The sequence below is a fragment of the Struthio camelus genome, chromosome 26 (genome assembly GCF_040807025.1).
Source record: "Struthio camelus isolate bStrCam1 chromosome 26, bStrCam1.hap1, whole genome shotgun sequence".
Taxonomy (NCBI): domain Eukaryota; kingdom Metazoa; phylum Chordata; class Aves; order Struthioniformes; family Struthionidae; genus Struthio; species Struthio camelus.
Genome location: NC_090967.1, coordinates 7,670,915 through 7,690,727, shown reverse-complemented (window position 1 = coordinate 7,690,727; position 19,813 = coordinate 7,670,915). Strand labels below are relative to the sequence as shown.

At 48.5% G+C, this 19,813-nt stretch overlaps 2 protein-coding genes across 3 annotated transcripts in view; both read left to right on the top strand.

Moving 5' to 3' along the window:
• The window catches only part of BSG (basigin (Ok blood group)), a 133,793-nt gene that overhangs the window by 71,498 nt on the left and 42,482 nt on the right, over positions 1–19,813 (top strand). The window lies entirely within an intron of this gene.
• LOC104147632 (hippocampus abundant transcript 1 protein) lies at positions 3,329–19,755 on the top strand. Of its 2 annotated transcripts, XM_068919719.1 has the most exons (12): positions 3,329–3,526; positions 7,637–7,732; positions 9,049–9,111; positions 10,276–10,403; positions 10,875–10,989; positions 11,556–11,774; positions 12,627–12,740; positions 13,224–13,295; positions 14,055–14,167; positions 14,349–14,446; positions 15,029–15,195; positions 15,285–19,755. In XM_068919719.1, exons 1-12 carry the CDS (start codon positions 3,443–3,445, stop codon positions 15,486–15,488), a joined length of 1,473 nt encoding a protein of 490 aa, XP_068775820.1. In that variant the 5' UTR covers positions 3,329–3,442; the 3' UTR covers positions 15,489–19,755. The 2 variants fall into 2 exon arrangements, with proteins under 2 accessions (XP_068775820.1, XP_009678694.1); XM_009680399.2 differs by lacking the exons at positions 3,329–3,526; positions 7,637–7,732; positions 9,049–9,111; positions 10,276–10,403 and adding an exon at positions 10,422–10,632.

Below are 19,813 nucleotides of genomic sequence, written 5' to 3'. Positions count from 1 at the left end.
GCCTGACCTCAGCCATAAATAGCGGCGGGGGCTGCCTCCCCCCGCCGAGCTCGCAGGGAGGGAAGAGGCCGGTTCAGAGCTGCCGTTTGCCAGCGGCTGCTTCCTTGGGCTTGCTGGCAGGAGCGAGACAGCACAAAGGATCCACGCGCAGTTTCGTTCTCCTGGACACAGGGGAAGACACAAACACATGCAGCCCACATCACATATACAGAAAAGATGTGGGACACATGCTGCTCCGTGCTTCCCTCCACCTGAGAAGGAACATGTGCATGCAAAAAACACACATTTCCAGGGGCTGTGTTTGTACACGCCGGACGGAGAACAGGGCTTTGCATGCTTTGGGATGGGGACGCAACCGTGTGCTGCCAGGATGCGTGCGTGGACTCGTGCGTGCGTGCGTGCATGGTGCGCGCAATGCCCTGCGCCAGGAAGGCAGGAGGGGGCTGAGCCACTGCTTTTGCTTCAATAACCCCCCTTAACTGACTAGCGCCATCGAGTCTCTGGTGGAAGGAGTACGCGGGGGCGGTTAGCCGGGTGTAGTCGTGGTTAAGGAATCCCAGTGTAGGAGGCAGGTTGTACCGTCCTGGACCAGGGCCTGGCAAGAAGCAGCAGACAGGCAGGGTGGAGGCACCCCACGGGGCCGTGGACCAGGCCGCCTGGGCTCTGGGGCGGCCGAGGCACGCTGCCGGGGAGCTGAGAGCAGGACGCGGCCAGGACACCTGGGTCCTCTCTCCTGAGCGGGTGCACACTACAAAGGGCTAAAAAGTGAGAACCCATCCACTACTTCCTACGCTGCCGACCCACGGGGCTGTGGGTTTGCTGTCTAATCCCTCCTGCCCCATCCCTGCCTCTGCTGCAGCAAGGAGGTGCCACGTAGACAAGCCCGTGCTGGGTTCAGGGGGGCTCGCAGCGGCATTAACCAGCCTGCCATCATCCGTCCGCCGGAGCACCTGCAGTTATTCCAAGCGTGGGAGAAATGAGCCCTGCTGGGAGGATGAGTCCCATCTTGTAAGGGGGGGGAAACTGCAGCAGGGAGAGGTGCCGGGGCTTGGCCAGAGACAGCTCTTAGGGCAGAACATGGGGGAAGCAGAGGCTTGACACCAGCTGGGTTTAATTTCAGTTTCATCATGGAAACTGGAAGAAATGTTAAGCTTTTTAAAAGCTAGGCATCAGGGTTCAGTCATGCTGTAGCAAGGGGGAAATTTCAGGCAGGAAAGAGAGGGTGGGGGGTGGTGACAGGCCCTCGGCTCAGCAGCCTGTCCTGCACTGGGGACGTGTTTGCTATTTCCAGCCCGCCCCCACTAGCTGTATGATTTCACCAGAGTCACTGCAGGACATATAGGCCACGCTGACATTGAGCCACACACAGAATGAAAAATCTGGACACACCAAGGCAACCAATTATTGCTGATTTAGTCACTACAGCCAGGGAGCGAGACTCCTGGGTGCCAGGCGCTGCACGGGCCCAGAGCAGTCCCTGCAGCGGTGTGCTGCGGCCTCTCCTGCCCCCCAAGCACAGCAAGCAGCAGCTCTGCAACGGGCCTACCGGTGTCTCGGGCGGGCAGCGACCACGAGCACCTTTGGGCGCCCTGCCTCTTTCATCCTGGCACCTAAGAGAACTGATGCTTTAGCAGGATCGGTTTCTTCCCCAGTCTCTTACGTTCCCCCTTGGGCTCTGTGAATCCTGCAGAGCAATTGCTATGAGTAGTGAAAGGCGTGTGCGTGAGCGGAGAGCTTCCTCTGCTCCAAAAGACTCACGGAGATGCAGAGTTTAGCCCTTCATGAAACCTTAATCCCTCCAGAGTGCTGACGCTCCAAAGCCAGTTGCTTGATACAAAGCGAGCATGCTGAAAACGGACACCCGCGAGGGGCAGGGGTGCCCTGGGGGGCTGTAACACTACACCCTGCCCGTGCTGCGCCCCAGCACCCCGGGGAGGGCTAGAAGCAACGTCCGCCCAGCAGCCAGCCAGCACTGAGCGCCGCCTGCTCCAGAGTGGGGGCAGACCCCTGGATTAGACGGCGGCCAGCGCACCCCAGATGGGGCAGGACAGCTCTGAGCATCCCCGGCAGCATTAGGTTTCACCCAGCTGGCCAGGGCTGTTCTGGGGGAGATCAGGTGCCTTTAATGTGGGGATGAGGGAGTGGATGCAGCACTCCTCTTTCATAAGGGCTGGGTCAGCCAGTGATAGGGGGAGCTCAAATCCCCTTCTCTGCGTCCCTGGGAGCCCAAGCAAATGAAGGTACAGCTCAGAGTTACTTCCAGATGCTCTCCCAGAGGTAACGTTGTCGGTAAACAACCGACAGATGGTTCTGGAGAAGCCATGGGAGATGGTGGGTCCAGAGGGAACAGGCCGCAGCAGAACCAGCCCACCAGGCTCTGGCAGTAAGCACGGCTCCCTGCTCTCCCCAAACAGCCAGAGCCGGCAGGAAACGGCTTCGGAGGCGGCCGGAGCGGGCTCTGCGGCCTCCCAGGTCAGCAGGGCGCGAATCCCGGGCGAGGGCCCAGAGGAGCGGCAGGCGCAGCGCATCCGTCACCGCCGCGGACTCGCGCCCGCAGCTCGTTCCCAGCGGCAAGCTTCGCTGTCGCTCATTTGAATGCAGTACAATTAGTCACTCCAGGCAGCAAGTCGGCGGGAACCTGGCTCAGCTGCTGCCGCGACCCCTCTCTTCTCCTCTGCCCGTGGCCCCCTCCCCACGCGGGGGCTTCCCCCGACAGCAGCCAAAAGCCAGCCTGGCCCCCCGGGGACTTGCAGGCGCCACCGACCCGCCATGGCCAGGCCCGGGAGGACCGACGCATCCCAGCAGGCACCGCGGCGGGGCCCCGGAGGACCGACGCATCCCAGCAGGCACCGCGACGACGCCCAGGAGGACCGACACATCCCAGCAGGCACCGCGGCGGGGCCCCGGAGGACCGACGTATCCCAGCATGCACCGAGCCCGCCCCAACGGTCCTGGGAGGAGGCGCCGCTCAGCCGAGGAGCGGCGCTTCCCATGATGCCCCGTGACCGCGGCGGCGCGCCCCGCCAGGCCGCTGGAAGGGGCTCCCCAACGCCTCTGCCCCGTCCCGCCCCTCCGTCCTCCTCACCCAATCACGAGGCGGGAGCGAGCGGGCGGGAGCGAGCGGAGCAGCCAATGGGGCGCGAGGGAGCGGCGCGCGATGCGGGGAGCACGGCGATAGGGCCCTGGCAACGCCCGTCAGCGCCATCGTCCGGGCGACGGGGGCGGGCGGGGTGACGTCACGGCGCGGGCGGCCGGGCCGGGCTGCCCCGCCCCGCCCCCGCCCGCCGCCGCGGCCAGGCCGGGCCCCGCCACCGTCGCCCGGCGGCGCCGCCCGAGCGCCCGGCCAGCCCCGGGCCCGGGCTCGGCGCGGCTCGGCCCGGCCCGCCGCAGGGAGGATGGGGCAGCCGCGGAGCGCGGGTAACGGCAGCGGCCCGGCGGCGCCATGACCGGCGAGAAGAAGAAGAAGAAGCGGCTCAACCGCAGCGTACTGCTGGCCAAGAAGATCGTCATCCGCGACGGGGCCAGCGTGAGTGGGCCGCGGAGCGGGGGGACGGGGGTCTGCAGGGCTCTGGGGGGGTCGGGGGCAGTGCAGGGGCGTGGGGGGCCCGGGGAGCAGTGCAGGGGCGTGGGGGGCAGTGCTGGGGGCCTGCAGGGGTGTGGGGAGCCCGGGGGGCAGTGCAGGGATGTGGGGGCAGTGCAGGGGGCCTGCAGGGGTGTGGGGAGCCCAGGGGGCAGTGCAGGGATGTGGGGGCAGTGCTGGGGGTGTGCAGGGGTGTGGGGAGCCCGGGGGGCAGTGCAGGGATGTGGGGGCAGTGCAGGGGGTGTGCAGGGGTGTGGGGAGTCCGGGGGGCAGTGCAGGGTTTTGGGGGCAGTGCAGGGGGCCTGCAGGGGTGTGGGGAGTCCGGGGGGCAGTGCAGGGATGTGGGGGCAGTGCAGGGGGCCTGCAGGGGTGTGGGGAGCCCGGGGGGCAGTGCAGGGATGTGGGGGCAGTGCAGGGGGCCTGCAGGGGTATGGGGAGCCCGGGGGGCAGTGCAGGGATGTGGGGGCAGTGCAGGGGGCCTGCAGGGGTGTGGGGAGTCCGGGGGGCAGTGCAGGGATGTGGGGGCAGTGCAGGGGGCCTGCAGGGGTGTGGGGAGCCCGGGGAGCAGTGCAGGGGCGTGGGGGGGCAGTGCAGGGGGCCTGCAGGGGTGTGGGGAGCCCGGGGGGCAGTGCAGGGGGTCTGTCGGAGTGTGGGGAGCCTGGGAGGCAGTGCAGGGGTTTGGGGGCAGTGCTGGGGGCCTGCAGGGGTGTGGGGAGCCCGGGGGGCAGTGCAGGGGGTCTGCCGGAGTGTGGGGAGCACGGGGGGCAGTGCTGGGGGTGTGCAGGGGTGTGGGGAGCCCGGGGGACAGTGCTGGGGGGTCTGCAGGGATGTGGGGGGCCCGGAGCACAGTGCAGGGATGTAGGGGGCAGTGCTGAGCCCAGGAGTCTGCAGGAGTGTGAGTTGCAGTGTGGGGAGCTTGGGGGGCCAGGGCTGTAGGCAGTACTAGGAGCTCAGGGGCACCATGGGGTGCAGTGTGGCAAGCTGGGGGCTGTGGGGTGGGGGCTTAGGGGGGCTAAGGGATGGCAGGAGTGTGTGGGGCATGGTGGTTTAGGGCTGGGGGCACTGGGAAAGGGGCTGAGGGGACCACAGGGTGGGTGGGAGTGTGAGGCAGAGGGAAGGGATCTGGGGGAGCAGTGGCCATGGGGTGAGCAGATGCATGAGAAGCAAAATGCAGACCTGTGCTGCCAGGGGGGCAGGAGCGTGGGGTGCAGGAGCAGAGGGCATGAAGAGCTGGCCAGGGAGCTGCTGTGGGGTGCTAGGAGGAAGGCAGGGGGGTCAGTGTGGGGTGCTGGGCTGGGGAAAGCAGAAGGTGGAGGCGCTAGGTGCTGGGGATGCAGAGGGAAAGAGGGTCAGGGTAGGGGCGGGGGCACAGGGAGGTGAAGGTGGGGATGCCAAGCCCTGGCAGCCTCAGCGGCCGCGCTGGGCTCTCGAAGCCAGGTTGCAGCTGGGGTGCAGGCCATGTCCTGGCTGCCTCCAGTGCCTGCCAGGAGCTCGTGTGCCTGTTGCCAAGGTCTTGGGGCCGTGGAGCTCCCTCGAATGTGGACGAGTGCAGCTTATCCTCTGTGGAGCGGCGCAGCGTGGTCTGAAGCTGTCATCCTCGAGATAGGCCTGTCTGTTTCCAAATTCACTGGGTGAAAGTATTAACTAGTACTTGAGATGTTCATGCTGTCATTTATTATTCACTTTGAGCATGTCAAACCACCTTCAAATCTAGGTAAAATATTTACCTCATTTGAGAAGAATTCTTAGTGTGGGAAAAGAACAGCACTGCAAGAAGCTCCAGGCATTGCTACTGTATAACTATGGTGCAAATTACAACCTTCCCTCTAGTACGAGGACAGCTTTGAGGTAGATGCACCTGAGCTTAAGATGGTTGCAAGCTCTCTCTGAGCGTACTTGTTCTCTTGGGAGACAGTGGCAGCTCTAGCCATGAAGCATTGACCTGTCCTGCAGTCTCCTAGCATTGTGTTTATATTTTGCTGTGGCGGCTTTACATCCTCCAGCAGAGTGATTTGGTGGGCTGTCCACATACTCTAAGGGAGATTAACTCTCCTAAATTGTTTAAGGAGTCTAACACAATAAGATGACGGACAAAGTGGAAGGAGTGACATTAAGCTGTGAACAGGTCAGATCTGGACTTCACCTGCACTTATTCCATAACGAGAAATTGATTGTTATAAGCCAGTTTAGCTTCTGCTGCTTAGGCTGAGCGATCTGGAACTCAAAGGTTTACTTAATTAATGGCGATAGTTAAATTTCCACCATTAGTAAATACAAAGTGCTCCAAACACCTAATTAGCACAGTGATCTTTAGGTGAACTACACTGGGAACTGAGTATTTCTGTAAATAAGAACTAGGTATGCAGAATGGGATTCAAGTGCAATGAAGCAGCATTAGAAGCCAGTGAGATGCTAACTGTCATGCTGTTTCCATGTCTGACTATTAACGGTCCACATAAGTAGTCAAAACAAGAAAATTTCCATCAGTGTATGGTGTCAAGTCTCTAAAGTGAATTTAATTTGTACTTTTTTTTTTCTATGCGACCCTCAATGTTTTAACTTGTGTCAGAGAAGCTTTTTAGTGTAAAACTGGTCATGTGAAAGGAGTAGGCAGCATCAGAAGGTGTAAAATAGAATATAAAGACTTTCTATTTTGTTAAACAAGACCTTAAATATAAAATAGCTTTTCTACAAAGGTCAGTAAATTCATATTCCATTAAATGCCCAAGATCCCATCTGTGTTTGCCATTCGTAACAATATTTAATGTTTTCAACGTTAAAAGTATGCCAAGCAGTAGATTGGCATGTTCTGCAGCTGCATTCAGCATAGATAGAAATATTTTAATACCCTTGTAGAGGAAAGGAGTTGGAAACCATGTACCCCACTGACTTAATCCATGTAAGTTTTTGGTGGAACCCCAGCTGAGGTCTTACCAAGGACTACGACAACCTGCTACTAACAGATTCACGGCAATAGCTTTGGTGTTTGAAGCTTTTGGTATTAAGTCCCAAATATTTTATCCTCTGAGTTAGCTGACCACAAGATTTGTTTTTTTAGGATACAGATCTCTTTCAATGCCAGACCAGAAAGGGGAGCTTGCAGCACGTGCACTGAAGAAAACACATAGTTAACCCAGCAGTTACCAAGACGGGAAACTTTTACTTTAACCCTTTAACTTTTGGTATTCTTCAAGTCATTGGGAGCTGTCTAAGTTGCTGGGATTGCAGACATCTCAAGTGGTTGTGTTAATAATTTTATGAGGGTTAGTCTACACTTCTTTGTGTGTTCAAATCGTATGGTTTGCTAAGACTAAGAAACTGGCTTTTGTGGAAAAGCACATTGTGCGTGTTTGGTCTGTGCAGTTCTGCGATGTGAGTTGGCTGAAATGTGTGCTTTCCTTCAGTGCCTCGTGATATGTTTTCTTTGTAGACTTGTGAATTTGCAGGTATATTCTGCATGGCAAGAGAAAACCTTCTGGGCTAGCATCTGAGGTTTGGCCCTGAGAAAAGTGACAGAACAAATGTTACACTAAAAGTGCTATGAGAAGTCTTCAATGAAAGAAAGATAAGCGAGGCCTTGAGGGCTTTTTTTTTTAGCTAATCTAACGACTGTGCCCTTCCCACCATGCAGCATATATGGAGTCAGGACTGAGGAGTAAAACTGCCTTTCCAAACTCCCAGTTTTTTTTTTTTTTTTTTTTTAAATAAGTATTGCATATGCTGCTATCAAAATGCACAAAGAAGTTAGGTGTTTCCTCTCAAAGTCCTTAAGGTGAGAATTGAAAGGTTGAAACATTCAGTCACCTTTCAGGAAAAGGATTATGATATTGAAGCTATTAAGTTATTGGAGGAAAAAAATTGAAAATGATTAGCTTGATGGAAGAGATGTACGTGGGTAGTCCCCAGTAGGAGAGGTGGTGCTGCAGCAGCAGTGAATCGTTTCAGGAAGAGCTTAGGTCAGAGTCTACACTTCAGCATCCACCCAATCACAAGCCTTAAATCTGTAGCAGATCAGGATTCGTGTATTGTTGTTACTTGTGGAACTTTGTTTTACAGCGACAGGGGATTGGCGAACCCAGTGTGTACCATGCAGTGGTGGTTATTTTCCTGGAGTTTTTTGCCTGGGGGCTGTTGACCACTCCTATGTTAACGGTGAGTAAGTCTCCTTGGGAGTACTGGCTCTTGTAGACTAGAGGACACCTCCCGATGCTGAGGGTAAAGATCTTAATATAGGCTATTTGAGTTTGAAGTTTAAGAAATAGAAACCAAAAATGTAATGATTTGTACCTGAAAACTTTTCTGTATGAAGAAGCTGGAGTTATAGCAATTTCTTATGGAGCTTAGCAATTTTTTAAGTTATTACCATTTAGCTCAGTAAAACGTGAGTAACATTTTTGAAAGTTTTCACAGGATTTTGAGATACCAAGACTGAAAGACCTGACTTGAAAGTACTAGAATTTACTAGTAACTTACTATGACTTACTGCTTTTTTTTGAAGGGAGGGGGATTAGAAAAAAAAAAGGTGTATGTGGGATCTTAATGAATGAAAGATGAGTTAGACTTTGACTTTTTTTTATCCAAAGACTGCTCCTTTTGCCCTATACTGGACTATGGATTTACTGTCAGTTTTTTTAGGGATAAAACAACCTTTTGTTGAGCAACCAGCATCATTTCCTGAGGTATCAAAGCACAGAGACAAATTCCCTGCAATTATTTACCACACCATGTCATGCTGATTCTACAAGGTCCCATCAGTAATTCATTCAGGACTTGACAGTTATGATTAACGCAGGCAGCAAACCCAGCTTCGCAATGAAGTTAAGCACAGAGGATTAGCTTTATTAAAGAAACTAGAAATCTCATTTCAGATATTTGTCTTGAGTTAAGGAGCTGGAAACTTCTAATTTGGCAACTTCAGGAAGTTCTTCTTTTTTTTTTTTTTTTTTTTTTTCCTGGTGTTGGTATGCCAAGCTCACGCTGAAGTCTAATGTGCCATGCATATTTTTGACCTGATGTCTAGGTAACTACACAAAAGGAGTCTTTGTTTATACAAAGGCCTTTAGAAATACGCTTAGTAGTGTAAAATGCAAATCAAGTGTATAGAGGGTACAAAAGTGAGAGGGAGGAACAGAAAAGTTATGTGGTTACATGAAGTAAAAACAGGGGGAAACCAGATGGGACAGGGATGGAGAAAGGCATGTGTCAAATTATCTCAGCCTTAGTAAAATGTCTGTGCGCTCACCCTGAACCGAACATAGTGGAATAATTTATAGGCCTGAGATGTATTAGAGAAAGTGGCTGCCCATGACTGAGAGATGAGGTGAATTCCTTATGTGATTATAGCAGTGGGATTGTCCACAGTGTACTTCCCATTTTCCCTGTGTTGCGCTCTTACAGGCATTTAGCTGTCAGGCGCTTGCAGAACTTAATGGAGATTTTGTAAAAGGTGCTGGCTCTGTTTTTTCTAGGTGTTACACCAGACTTTTCCTCAGCATACGTTCTTGATGAATGGCCTGATTCATGGAGTCAAGGTAAGGAATATCTCTTCTGGTTTTATAGACACATGCAATAGATGAGTCTGAGTGCGTGGGCTTCCATTTGAACCTGAGATCATTGCAAGAAGTGACAAGCCATTATAACCCATGTCACTTGCTGTTGTAAACCAATATTTGACAGATAAACATCTGTATTTCGGTGTGGGGAGCCCACTGGCAAATTCGATGGAAAAAGAAGAATTGACAGAGCATAAAAATTGGGTTGCTTGCATAGTAGACCTTACCAAGTAGTATTAACAGCATACGTCTTTAACTTTTTTTTTTTTTTAAGGCTATCACAGCTGTGTTTATTTTGGTTGAAAATATTTTTAATCAGTCTGAGATGGCCCTGTAACCACATTCTGGAGGGTAACAAAATAAAAAGTTCATGATATCAGAACTTTTCAGTAATAGAAACTGAAACTATGCTGGCTCGAAGAGTGGGCTGTCCCCACATAGCAGTAGGGAGTATGCTGTGGTACAGTAAATGGGTGCAGTGCCTTTGGACTAGGCCAGCATTTCCAGACCAGGATTTGAGGCAAGTATAGCTAATGAGCAATGGTCATGCATTCTGACTCAAGGGAGCGTGGCAAAACTAATTGTTAGGCCTTGGCTCTAGCAAGAGGTTCCCCAAGAAAAGGCCTCAGTGAGGTTTCCTTTGATGTGACTTGGGCACTCCTGTATACACTTAAAGGTTCTTACCTATCTGTCTCAGTTTGAAAGTCATTGCATAGTTTGAAAGACATTATGGCCTTGGCATCTGTTCAGGACTGTCTTGTCTCCACCTAAAAGAGAAAGCTTTCCCTAGAACCGTAGCAGATGTTAATGTGATAGAGCTATGCCAACATCTTTTTAGGTACTGGCAGGGCAACTCCCTGCTGCACAAGGCTGCCTGAGAAGACCACAGCTGCAGGCCAAGCAGTTGCAGAGAGAGGGAAATGACTGAAGTATTTAGCAGCATTGAGCTGATAGTTTTTCTCAGTAAAGGATGTCAGCAGTTTTAATTGTTGTGTTTAGGTAACGTTTCCTGCTTGTAGAAAATAGGAATGGATTGCCTCCTCACACTTTATCTTTGGACAATGTTACCAAAAGCTCTTGCTATTGACAGTCTAAATTTAAAGTGAGGGATTTCTCTCTGTAATCTTGTCTGTCTTGTCTTAGGGCCTGCTTTCTTTTCTAAGTGCCCCACTGATTGGTGCTCTCTCTGACGTCTGGGGCAGGAAATCCTTCCTCCTCCTCACTGTGTTCTTCACGTGTGCGCCAATTCCCCTTATGAAGATCAGTCCGTGGTGAGTTTACTCCCCTCGTAGCTGAGGGTTTCTGAGAAGAGGAATCAGCATGAAGCTGAATGGTGGAGGATTTGCTGGTGTTGCATTTAGAGATGATGGAAGTGTCTTGTGCACTGGAAAAGGAGCCTGAGGGTGTACCGTTTCATCAGCCTGGATGCCAATTTACCTGTCCTGTTCTACCAGATGGCTCTGTTTCAGGAAGAAAAAAATATTTCATGCTTCTCCTAAGGTCTGTTCTCCCGATAAGCACATTATTGCTATTAAAGCATGTTAACGTTTCCTTGCTGTGTAGGAAAATAAGCCATAAAACGTAAGGGCCACAGGACTGAAGTTAAGTGTTTTTGAGCACTTTGTGATGCAGTGAAAGAGTATGGACTGAAGGAGGAATATGGGGAAAGGTTCTAATTCAGCAGCTGTAGACTCTGCCATGTGGTTGGTCTCTAACTTTACCTTTGGCAACTCCCGTTCCAGGTGGTATTTTGCTGTCATTTCCATGTCTGGAGTCTTTGCTGTCACCTTTTCTGTGATTTTTGCCTACGTTGCTGATATCACACAGGAGCATGAACGCAGCACAGCATATGGCTTGGTAAGGAACTGAGTAACTGGCTTACCTCTTGAAGGAAATATCTAGCGCTTCAAGGTTAGGAGAGGTGTAAAATTAGGGTGGGAGATCTGTTGGCAACTAGTCTTAGGAGAGTATCAGTGAAAAGACAGGCACTTCATAAACAGCACACTGTCCTTGTTTCTGCTTCTGTTCTTGACTTAGCACTGAGAGCGGGCTGGTTTCTGAGATCTGAATTCCAGATGTGTTGTCACTTAAGTCTCTTCTCCAGCCTGCTCTGTGAAATTCTTTGCACCGGTAAAGGGGTCAGGAACTGTAATGCTGTCATCCATATGAGTAGCTTGTGGTCCTGCGCGTTCTGTAGGGTTACTGAAAGTATCATTTATGAAGTGTTAAGATAGCTTTAATTTTCCTGTGCTGGATCTTGGCCTAGATTGTACCAAGAAGGGGACATGTCATCTTTCTATGTACAGGAGGCCCTGTCCACCTGGATCATCCCTCTCAGAGGTGGTGAAACTGATACCCTTGGATTGCTTTGGAGGAGAAAACAGGCTCTAGCAAGAGGCTGCATTAATGTTTTATGCTTCCAGGTGTCAGCCACATTTGCTGCTAGTCTGGTCACAAGTCCAGCAATTGGTGCATACCTTTCCCAAGCCTATGGCGATACACTGGTGGTTGTGCTAGCTTCAGGTGTTGCTTTACTGGATATTGGTTTCATCTTGCTGGCTGTGCCAGAATCTCTGCCAGAAGAAATGCGCCCAGTCTCCTGGGGAGCTCCTATCTCTTGGGAGCAAGCAGACCCGTTTGCTGTAAGTAATCTTGCTGCTGTTTGTTTTCTGCACCCAGGTAATGTTTATGTATGCTTTAGTTTTGCTCTTTTCTCTTAAAAGAAAGATGCATTCTGATTATCCCTGCCAAAGGTGCAGTGTCCAACTGATAACAGGCTATACTTATCAAAAAGCTGTCTAGCAGCTGCTGACTTTTTAATATAGCTTTGTAACTTCTAAAACCAGCTTCAAGTATCCCTGAAGCAAGATCTTTTGGTGGAAATGTACCAGTTGCTTGAATATAAGTTTCATTACCTAGCAGTAGTACTGTGTCAAGAGAAGCCTTCTATGTTGCTGGCTTTTTAGGACCCTTACTAAAGGTGTTAATCTCTGCATAGATTTCCTTCAGCTTTGCTTGCTGGAGAGGTGGTGTTGGCAGTCTGCAGGGAAGGAGGGGAAATGCTTTTGATCAGCAAAATTCACTTCTTAGATATAAGGTGGTAACTTAAATGCATGAGAATGTGGATGAAATGAAAGGGAATGAGGGAATTTCATTAAGACTGGAGTAACTGTGAACTTGACTGGGACACAGAAGCCAACGTTTTGCCTCTCTTGTGGTGAGTTAGCTTTGCTGATGTATTAGTGAAGTGGAGTTGCTGCTGTAGGTGTGCTCTCTTGAGAGCTGGTTGCAGAAACCTGACACAACAGTAGCAACAGTTCTTGCTGCAGCAGATATGATCGCTGTTCAAGGTAGAAGTGCTTGATGTTGCTGATTGTCAGGCTTGTCCTGCTTCCTGCAGCAAGTACTTCGGTTTTCATTTCTCTATACTTGGAAAATATTTAAGGATATTGCCTTCTCTCTCTCTTTTTTTCTTTTTTTCCCCTTTTCTACAGTCCCTGCGGAAAGTGGGTCAGGATTCTACGGTGCTGCTCATCTGCATCACCGTCTTTCTCTCCTACCTTCCTGAAGCTGGCCAGTACTCCAGCTTCTTCCTGTATCTGCGACAGGTCAGTCTCTTGCAATAAGGAAAGGCTCTGAATGCAAAAACCCCTGGCCTAAAAATATTATCTTAGGTGCAGGCGCTGGAAAAGCTGATCTTGGCCAATAACTTTAGTAGAGTTGAAGCCATAAGAAACAGTGACATATTCCAGCTTTTGTAAAAAGTACAGGAGTTTGGTGACCACTTCAAAGGCACTGCCAGGACACTTGCTTGGCTTCTTACTAGCTGTTTGCCTGTCCCTCTTGCCTGTGTCACTTTCAGGCATTTAAGGCGTACCTATTGATTTAAAGCTACTACTTTAGCCAATAGCCAATGGAAAATATTCTATTTTATTCCTGTGGCAGCACTGAGGTGGTGGGAGGTACAGCTGATTAACGTTTAAGCACCTGATAAGCAATGTCAATAAACATTATTGACTCTCTGATGGAGTGGTTTCTCTCATATGCTGCAAGTCTTTTGCCTGAAAAGTCCCTTTCTGGTATTTTCACAGGTCATTGGTTTTTCCTCAGAGACTGTAGCAGCCTTTATTGGTGTAGTTGGAATTCTCTCTATACTCGCCCAGGTGAGAAGGAATTCCTGGCTATAATCCAGCAGTCTGTTTGTAAGAATGCCTTAAATTGTTGATAATCAGGGCTGGGATGGTGACTTAAGCATCCTCAGTCCCATGCATCTAAGGTCCCTGTATTATCTTTTGAATGTAGCTCTTTGTTGCATAACAAACTGGTAAACTTCTGCATGTTGGACATCCCCATGTTGCTCTGTAAAACTCCACAGACTGTGGAAAGGGAAGCGCCAGTTTCAAACAGAATGCTTATTGATATAATCCTATCTTTCCTACCCTCAATTAGAGCCAGGGTTGCTAGTGCAGGTCCCTTCTGCATTTCTGCATAGTCCCTGTGTAACTAACTCTTGCGAATAGAAGGAGAAATTGCAGTGTTTATATGGAAAAAAGGTTCCACACTTAAGTAGCAAGCATGGATGAAGATGGTACAAAAGAGTTAAAGATAATAGAAAGAAGCTTTTTATGTAGTGTACCATTGGAATTAAATTCTCAGAGGACAGTTTGAATGAGAATTAGTAGAGTTCTGGTTTGATGAGCCATAACCGACCAGAAACGAATTGAGGCTTTTATCACTAGCCATGCTTTGTGGCCCTTGTGAAGCGTTATCAGAATGCTTTGTTGTCTGTGGAGGAAAGCGTGTGCATAGTAGAACAGTCTCACAGTGGCAAGGGTTCCCTCTAATTCCTGTCCTCTTCTCTTCCAGTGTTGTCATCTTTCTCTGCACTTATTTGAAAGCACCCATTTTTCTTTTATTTCCAGACAGTAGTGTTGGGAATTCTCATGCGTTCAATAGGAAACAAAAACACCATCTTATTGGGATTAGGCTTCCAGATCCTGCAGCTTGCCTGGTATGGCTTCGGATCACAGCCTTGGTAAGAGTTTGCCAACGCTTGTTTAACGGAGTTGGCAGGTTTCTTCCTCCTCGGTACCTCTGTGGCTCTGTGATGCGCTCAGTCCCCCGCCAGAGGGAGATGCTTGTCTGCTGTTCGATGTTGATCTGTAGCTGATCCCTTGGGAGCCTGCCTTCTAATTTCTGCCTCTCTCCCCACTAAGGATGATGTGGGCAGCAGGAGCTGTGGCTGCTATGTCTAGCATCACGTTCCCAGCCATTAGTGCCATGGTATCTAGAAACGCTGACCCTGACCAACAGGGTAAGTTAGAGTTACTGATTTATCTCATGGGTTAGTTCATCTAAGCAGGCGTTCAGACTGAGAAATATTTTAATTGTCCCCACTGGAAAGAGCTGTAATAACATCTGTGTCAACTATAAAGCATATCTTTATTCTTAGTGGTATTGACCCTGTCTTGCCTTTGACCATACTTGATGCTTTGGGAGGAGATTCTTAAATTATGCACATAGACAACTGTTCAATGTTGCCTGCTCAAAGTAGAGAGGGGGCTGTTGTTTAGTCATTTTTCTGCTTCACGGTTTAACAGAGAATCCTCAGATTTGGCTGCCTTCAGTTTCAGTTCAGTTGGAAGTTGTTGCGCGATGTACCCATGCTCATTTTATTCTAGAAAGTAGCAAGCCAGCCCAGCATTACTGAGTTTGTAAAACCTGTTATTAAGCTAAGCTAATCATCAGCTAACCACTTCATCTGTAGAGTGTGTGTCAATCTAGATCTAAATGTTTGATCCTGTCTTCAAACATAAGCACCCTTGAAAAAAATGAGTTTTTTTTTTTTTTTCCAGAAAGCTGGATGCTTATCTTTCTTTCCTCTCTCCGTCCCCAGGTGTAGTTCAGGGGATGATCACTGGAATTCGGGGTCTGTGTAATGGACTGGGGCCAGCTCTCTATGGCTTTGTCTTCTATCTCTTTCATGTCGAGTTAAATGAAATGGCTGAGGTGGAAACTTTAGGTAAAGCCCCAAAACCCAACATGGCCAACCCTACAGATGAGGTAACACATTCAGCTTTATCATTCAGTTTGTCAGTCGTCTTCTGTCAGTACACTTGCAGCATTAATTGTTCCTCTGCTTTGCCCTACAGAGCAGCATTATCCCAGGGCCTCCTTTCCTGTTTGGGGCATGTTCTGTCCTGCTGTCGCTCCTAGTGGCCTTGTTCATTCCAGAACACAACCTTGCACTGAGATCAGGCAGCCACAAGAAACATAGTAATGGAGCCCAGACCCACAGCCCACAGGCTGGAGGATTGGATGGCAAGGAACCCCTGCTCGAGGACAGTAGTGTATGAGGTTGGGAGAGAAGAGCCTGGCTTGTGTCTCAACTCCAGATCAAGAAAGGACTTAGCCAGTTGGAGTTTGGGGAGAGAGAGGGTGGGGGGAGAGAAGAAACGAGGTAATGGACTGTACTATCAACAGCTAATGAGAAGGGAAACAGTTTCCCTTCAAGCCAAATATATCCAGCTGGTGCAAAAATGGAATTGTATCATCTGGTGCTGATGGAAAGGGGAGATACTGAACTGCACTACCTGAAGGAATAGTTCTTTAAAGCAAACCTGCTCTCGTATGTGGATACTGAACTTCATGATGTGACCTGCCAAATACTCAACTTGCCAGTGAAAAATTAAGGAACTAGCTTTGTCTTTGTTATAATGTGAACTAACTGATCTGCCAGCAAGAATAAAGCAAGGCATCTGTTACATGCCCTCCATCCCCTTATAGAATTGGTACTCGCTACTGATCCCATCACAGCTCCATTGGCAAACCTTCTCAGGCCTGGGAGGGTGGTGAAAGATGTGTTATGCAGTATACGCAACTTGTACTGCGATAATACACTATGAAGAAAGTGGCACATGTATGAAGAATAAATAATATAGTCAACAACTTTGAGTAGATCCTCACTGCTTGAGGAGCTGATGAATTTGTCCATTCCAGCCCAAGTGAAACTCGAACAAAAAATAAAAAGACTTTACTGTTGTGATGAAGGTAACAAAAGTTAAGAAGTAAAGTTGCAACTGAGACTGTCCTTAGTTCACAAGGGAGAATGGACAGATGGTGGAAAGGCAATTATATGAATTACAAATGTTTAGATGGTTGACAACACTTGTATTTCTGGTTGGGCTTGGTTTTTTTCTTTTTTGTTGAATAGTTACGCTAATGTAACACTTGTCTGCAGTTACCTCTAGAGGGGAATTGGAAGGTTTTGGGTGGGGGGGGTGGTCTCTTTCTGGAACTGGAAAGGTTATTTAGAAAATATAGTTCCTTGAGAGGTTGGAGAAACAACTAAACTCTGCTAAGCACTTTGATAAAGCATAGTTTCCTGAGAACAGTCAGAGAAATAGCTGTTTATCTTGAGCGCTTTTATAAAGCTTGCTGATTTCCCCCCCCCCCCGCTTCTCCTCCCCAAATGCTGCCATCTGATGTTAAAACCAGGTAATAACTGTAGCTTGTTTTGCTCGGTCCAAAAGATCATGATGATGTTTACAATTGACTTGAACTTACAGGTTTGGATTCCATGTAGCATTTCTGAGCCTGCTATGAACGCTTTCATTTTGTTGAAAAATGAAATTGCAGCCTCAGCTGCAGGGTTCAGCTCAGTTTAGAAAGATGCTTGAACTTGAGTGTGTGGAAAAAGCTAAGAGAAATATATACGAAAGCTTCATTTTTTTGTCGATATATAGAGGTATTGTGAAGTGGACAGGAAACAATTTTTCTCATTTGGGTGAGATCAGAAGTAATGTGATTGAGCAATCTCTGGGGAAGTAAAACCAAATTAGGAACACTTAAGAAATTAATTGCTAAGGGAATTGAGGATACAATTGCCAAAAATAATCCTGCCTCAGAGTGGAGTATGTGTAACAGCTGTATTGTTCTCTGACTGGGATCATTTATCTGTAGATTTGTGACAAGTAACTTAGGGGAGAAAGGCCAAAGGGAGTACTGTCACTTGATGTCTTGGTTGTTTGTGAATAGGAAATCACGGCTGATGTTGTGCATATGCAGCAGTGTTCACAGATGCCATTTGCTTCTGGATTTAATGAAAAATACCAACTGGACAGCCCCGAAGATCCCAGTGCCCTGACTCGCAACAGCCCAAGTATAGGGACCAGCACAGCAAAATCCCTGCTCTGCTCTGACTGTGCAGCTCGGCCCTCTCCTGGAGCGTCCGCTTCACGAGAGCAAAGGGATGTGGTCTCCAGGGTACACTCAGCTTCTGACCTCTTCCCTGAGCTCCTCTTCCCTCTGCTTGTCAGAGCAGAGACTGGTTAATGTTCACTTTGGATGGATCTGCATTTTCATGTAAGTCACTTAAAAGCCCGTCAGATATTAACAAGCTTGGAATCACTGCTTGCCTAGGCTGGGCTGAACTAATAACGTAATGTCCGTTTACCAGTTTTCTGAAACAATTAGTTATTGGAGGTGGCCATTTAAATGAAATGATTCAGAGTTTGTTTAGTGTTAATCTTGCCTGGTACCTAGATCCTGTAATCAGAACTGAAAGAGTAGACTCTTGTCTGTGCGGAGGGCAGTTACCGAGGGCAGTATGAGGATGTGAGGCTTTGCTTATATGGATCTAACTGCAGGACTGGAGAACAGAGCTAGCAAAAAGTTCTACTCACCTATGGTGACTCCAGTTTTCTCATGCTTATGGTGGCGATGCCCCGAATTTTCAACTGTTACTGGGATAGTCTGTACTGCGTATGCACAGCAGACTTCTTTCCTGAAGGAAAACCACTTGTTTAAACTTCTACACAACCACCCCAACTCTGTACTGCTCACAGAAATGACTTTTTAAAACTGAAGTTTAACAAGCAAATCTGCCAATTCATTTATTTACACTATGTATGAAAATCAACTTGAGTACTTTGTCCCTCACACAAAAATGAAGTGAAACAAAACACTGAATAGTTACCTCATTCACACTGAGGCACTCAAAACTTCACGGGTAAAATAGAACGTTACAAGAAAGACAAACATAATTTATATAATATAAATTATATATATATATATTTTTAAGAGTCCTTTCCTTTATTTAATAGTTTATTGAAACCAATGTGTTTCTAATCCAGTTCCCTTTCGCCACTGCTGCTGCCTGAGGCTTCTCAGCCTTTTGTTCCTCGGACCATGGAGCTAACCAGGCGAGCTTCGCTTCTCGGTCCTTTTCTGTCATGATGTGATACCCCAGTTTCCAGTAACACTTGAATTCCTCAGGTTTGTTACTAGTTAACCTAAGTGTTTTAGAGCAGTTAAAAAGTCCTTGAACTTGGAGCCAGAAGATGTAAGCAATTTTGCTGTGTCTTGGCTGCGGTCTGGCCGTTCGTGCCAGGCTCCAGCTCTGAAGAAGCTGGTTTCTTCAGCTGCCTGGTCTGCCTTTGTATGTCTTTACGATATCGCTATCCAGGTTAAGAGAGTACAATTTTATGTAGTTATACCAGTAAAAGTTACACTGTGGATGCAGTTATCGGTGTAAAGGTGGCACGCTTGCATAGCTATCCTTAGCTGTGCTGGTGTGGGTGGCCTTTCACTGATACGGCAGTTCCTGCTGGAGCAGCTGTGCTGCTTCAAGTCCGGACGGTCCGTGGCAGGTCTCGGGCCTGGGTAGCGCCTGCAGTGTAATGATTTACTCTGGAAACTTGAGTGCCGCGTGGTGACAGGACGGCTTGCATTCCCCCGAAATTCCACTTGTTACTAGCAGCGGAAACGGACAGCAGTTTGTTTCCGCACTTTTGGAATTTTTTACCTTATTCGGTAGGGGAGGGCATCTTAACCAAACGTTAATGTAGGGACGCGACCCACCATTCTGCCTTTTAAGTGAAAGAGAAGGACTTGGGCCAAGCTGTGGAGGAGCTGAAATTACTGGACCTGAATGAAGAATGTTACTGTTCTGAAGGGCTGGTAATTTTTGCAGCATTCCCTGTGGAGACTGGAAAATCTGTACAGAGCATTCAGCTAGTTTTGACAATTTTTGTTACTTTATAACAAAAAGTGACTTTTTTTTTTAAAGAGCCTTTTCTTAAAATCCCCTTGATCTGCTGAGTAATGACTGATACTGGCTGTGTAACATCAGTGTTCCCATAATTTGTCTGCAGTGGGTTGTAGTTCAGGTCAGTAACAGCAACACCCCAAACATAAGGCAAAAATTGGCTTAATTGCCCTTCTGCAGCTCCAGTATTAATTGCAGCAGTTCAAGAAAGTTTAAAAACTGATCTCTTTGCATTAAAAAGAACAATGCATTAAAACATTACTTTCTCTTTTGCTGTTACTTTTGCAAAATAGTAACTTTTTACTTCACTGGGTTTTATTCTTTTCTCTGCGCTTGGATGGCTGTGAGCATCTTTGGTTATCTTCAAAAAAGCGCGGGCATGTGGCAAGCCCACGTTCATTGAAGAACGGCAGTACCTCTGCTCTTTCAGTTAAAGTTTGTTATTGCGTGTGTTTCTGGGTTTTGTTTGTTTCTTAAGCTAATGATGGAATGTATTTATTTTACTTCAAATTGTGTTTAGAACCGGCTAATCTCTCCCTCTGATGGATTATTTATTAAACTGCTACTTTCCTGTTGTTGTGAAGCTCTCTGTTCTCGTTCTTCTCCTCCCATCTGTTACAGGGCATCTGGTCA

Excerpts from the sequence above, each read along its gene's own strand:
- LOC104147632 (XM_068919719.1), top strand. The coding sequence starts at position 3,443 with ATGACCGGCGAGAAGAAGAAGAAGAAGCGGCTCAACCGCAGCGTACTG. Across the intron at positions 3,527-7,636 it reads TCATCCGCGACGGGGCCAGC|CGACAGGGGATTGGCGAACC; the intron begins GTGAGTGGGCCG and ends TTTGTTTTACAG. Across the intron at positions 7,733-9,048 it reads TGACCACTCCTATGTTAACG|GTGTTACACCAGACTTTTCC; the intron begins GTGAGTAAGTCT and ends TGTTTTTTCTAG.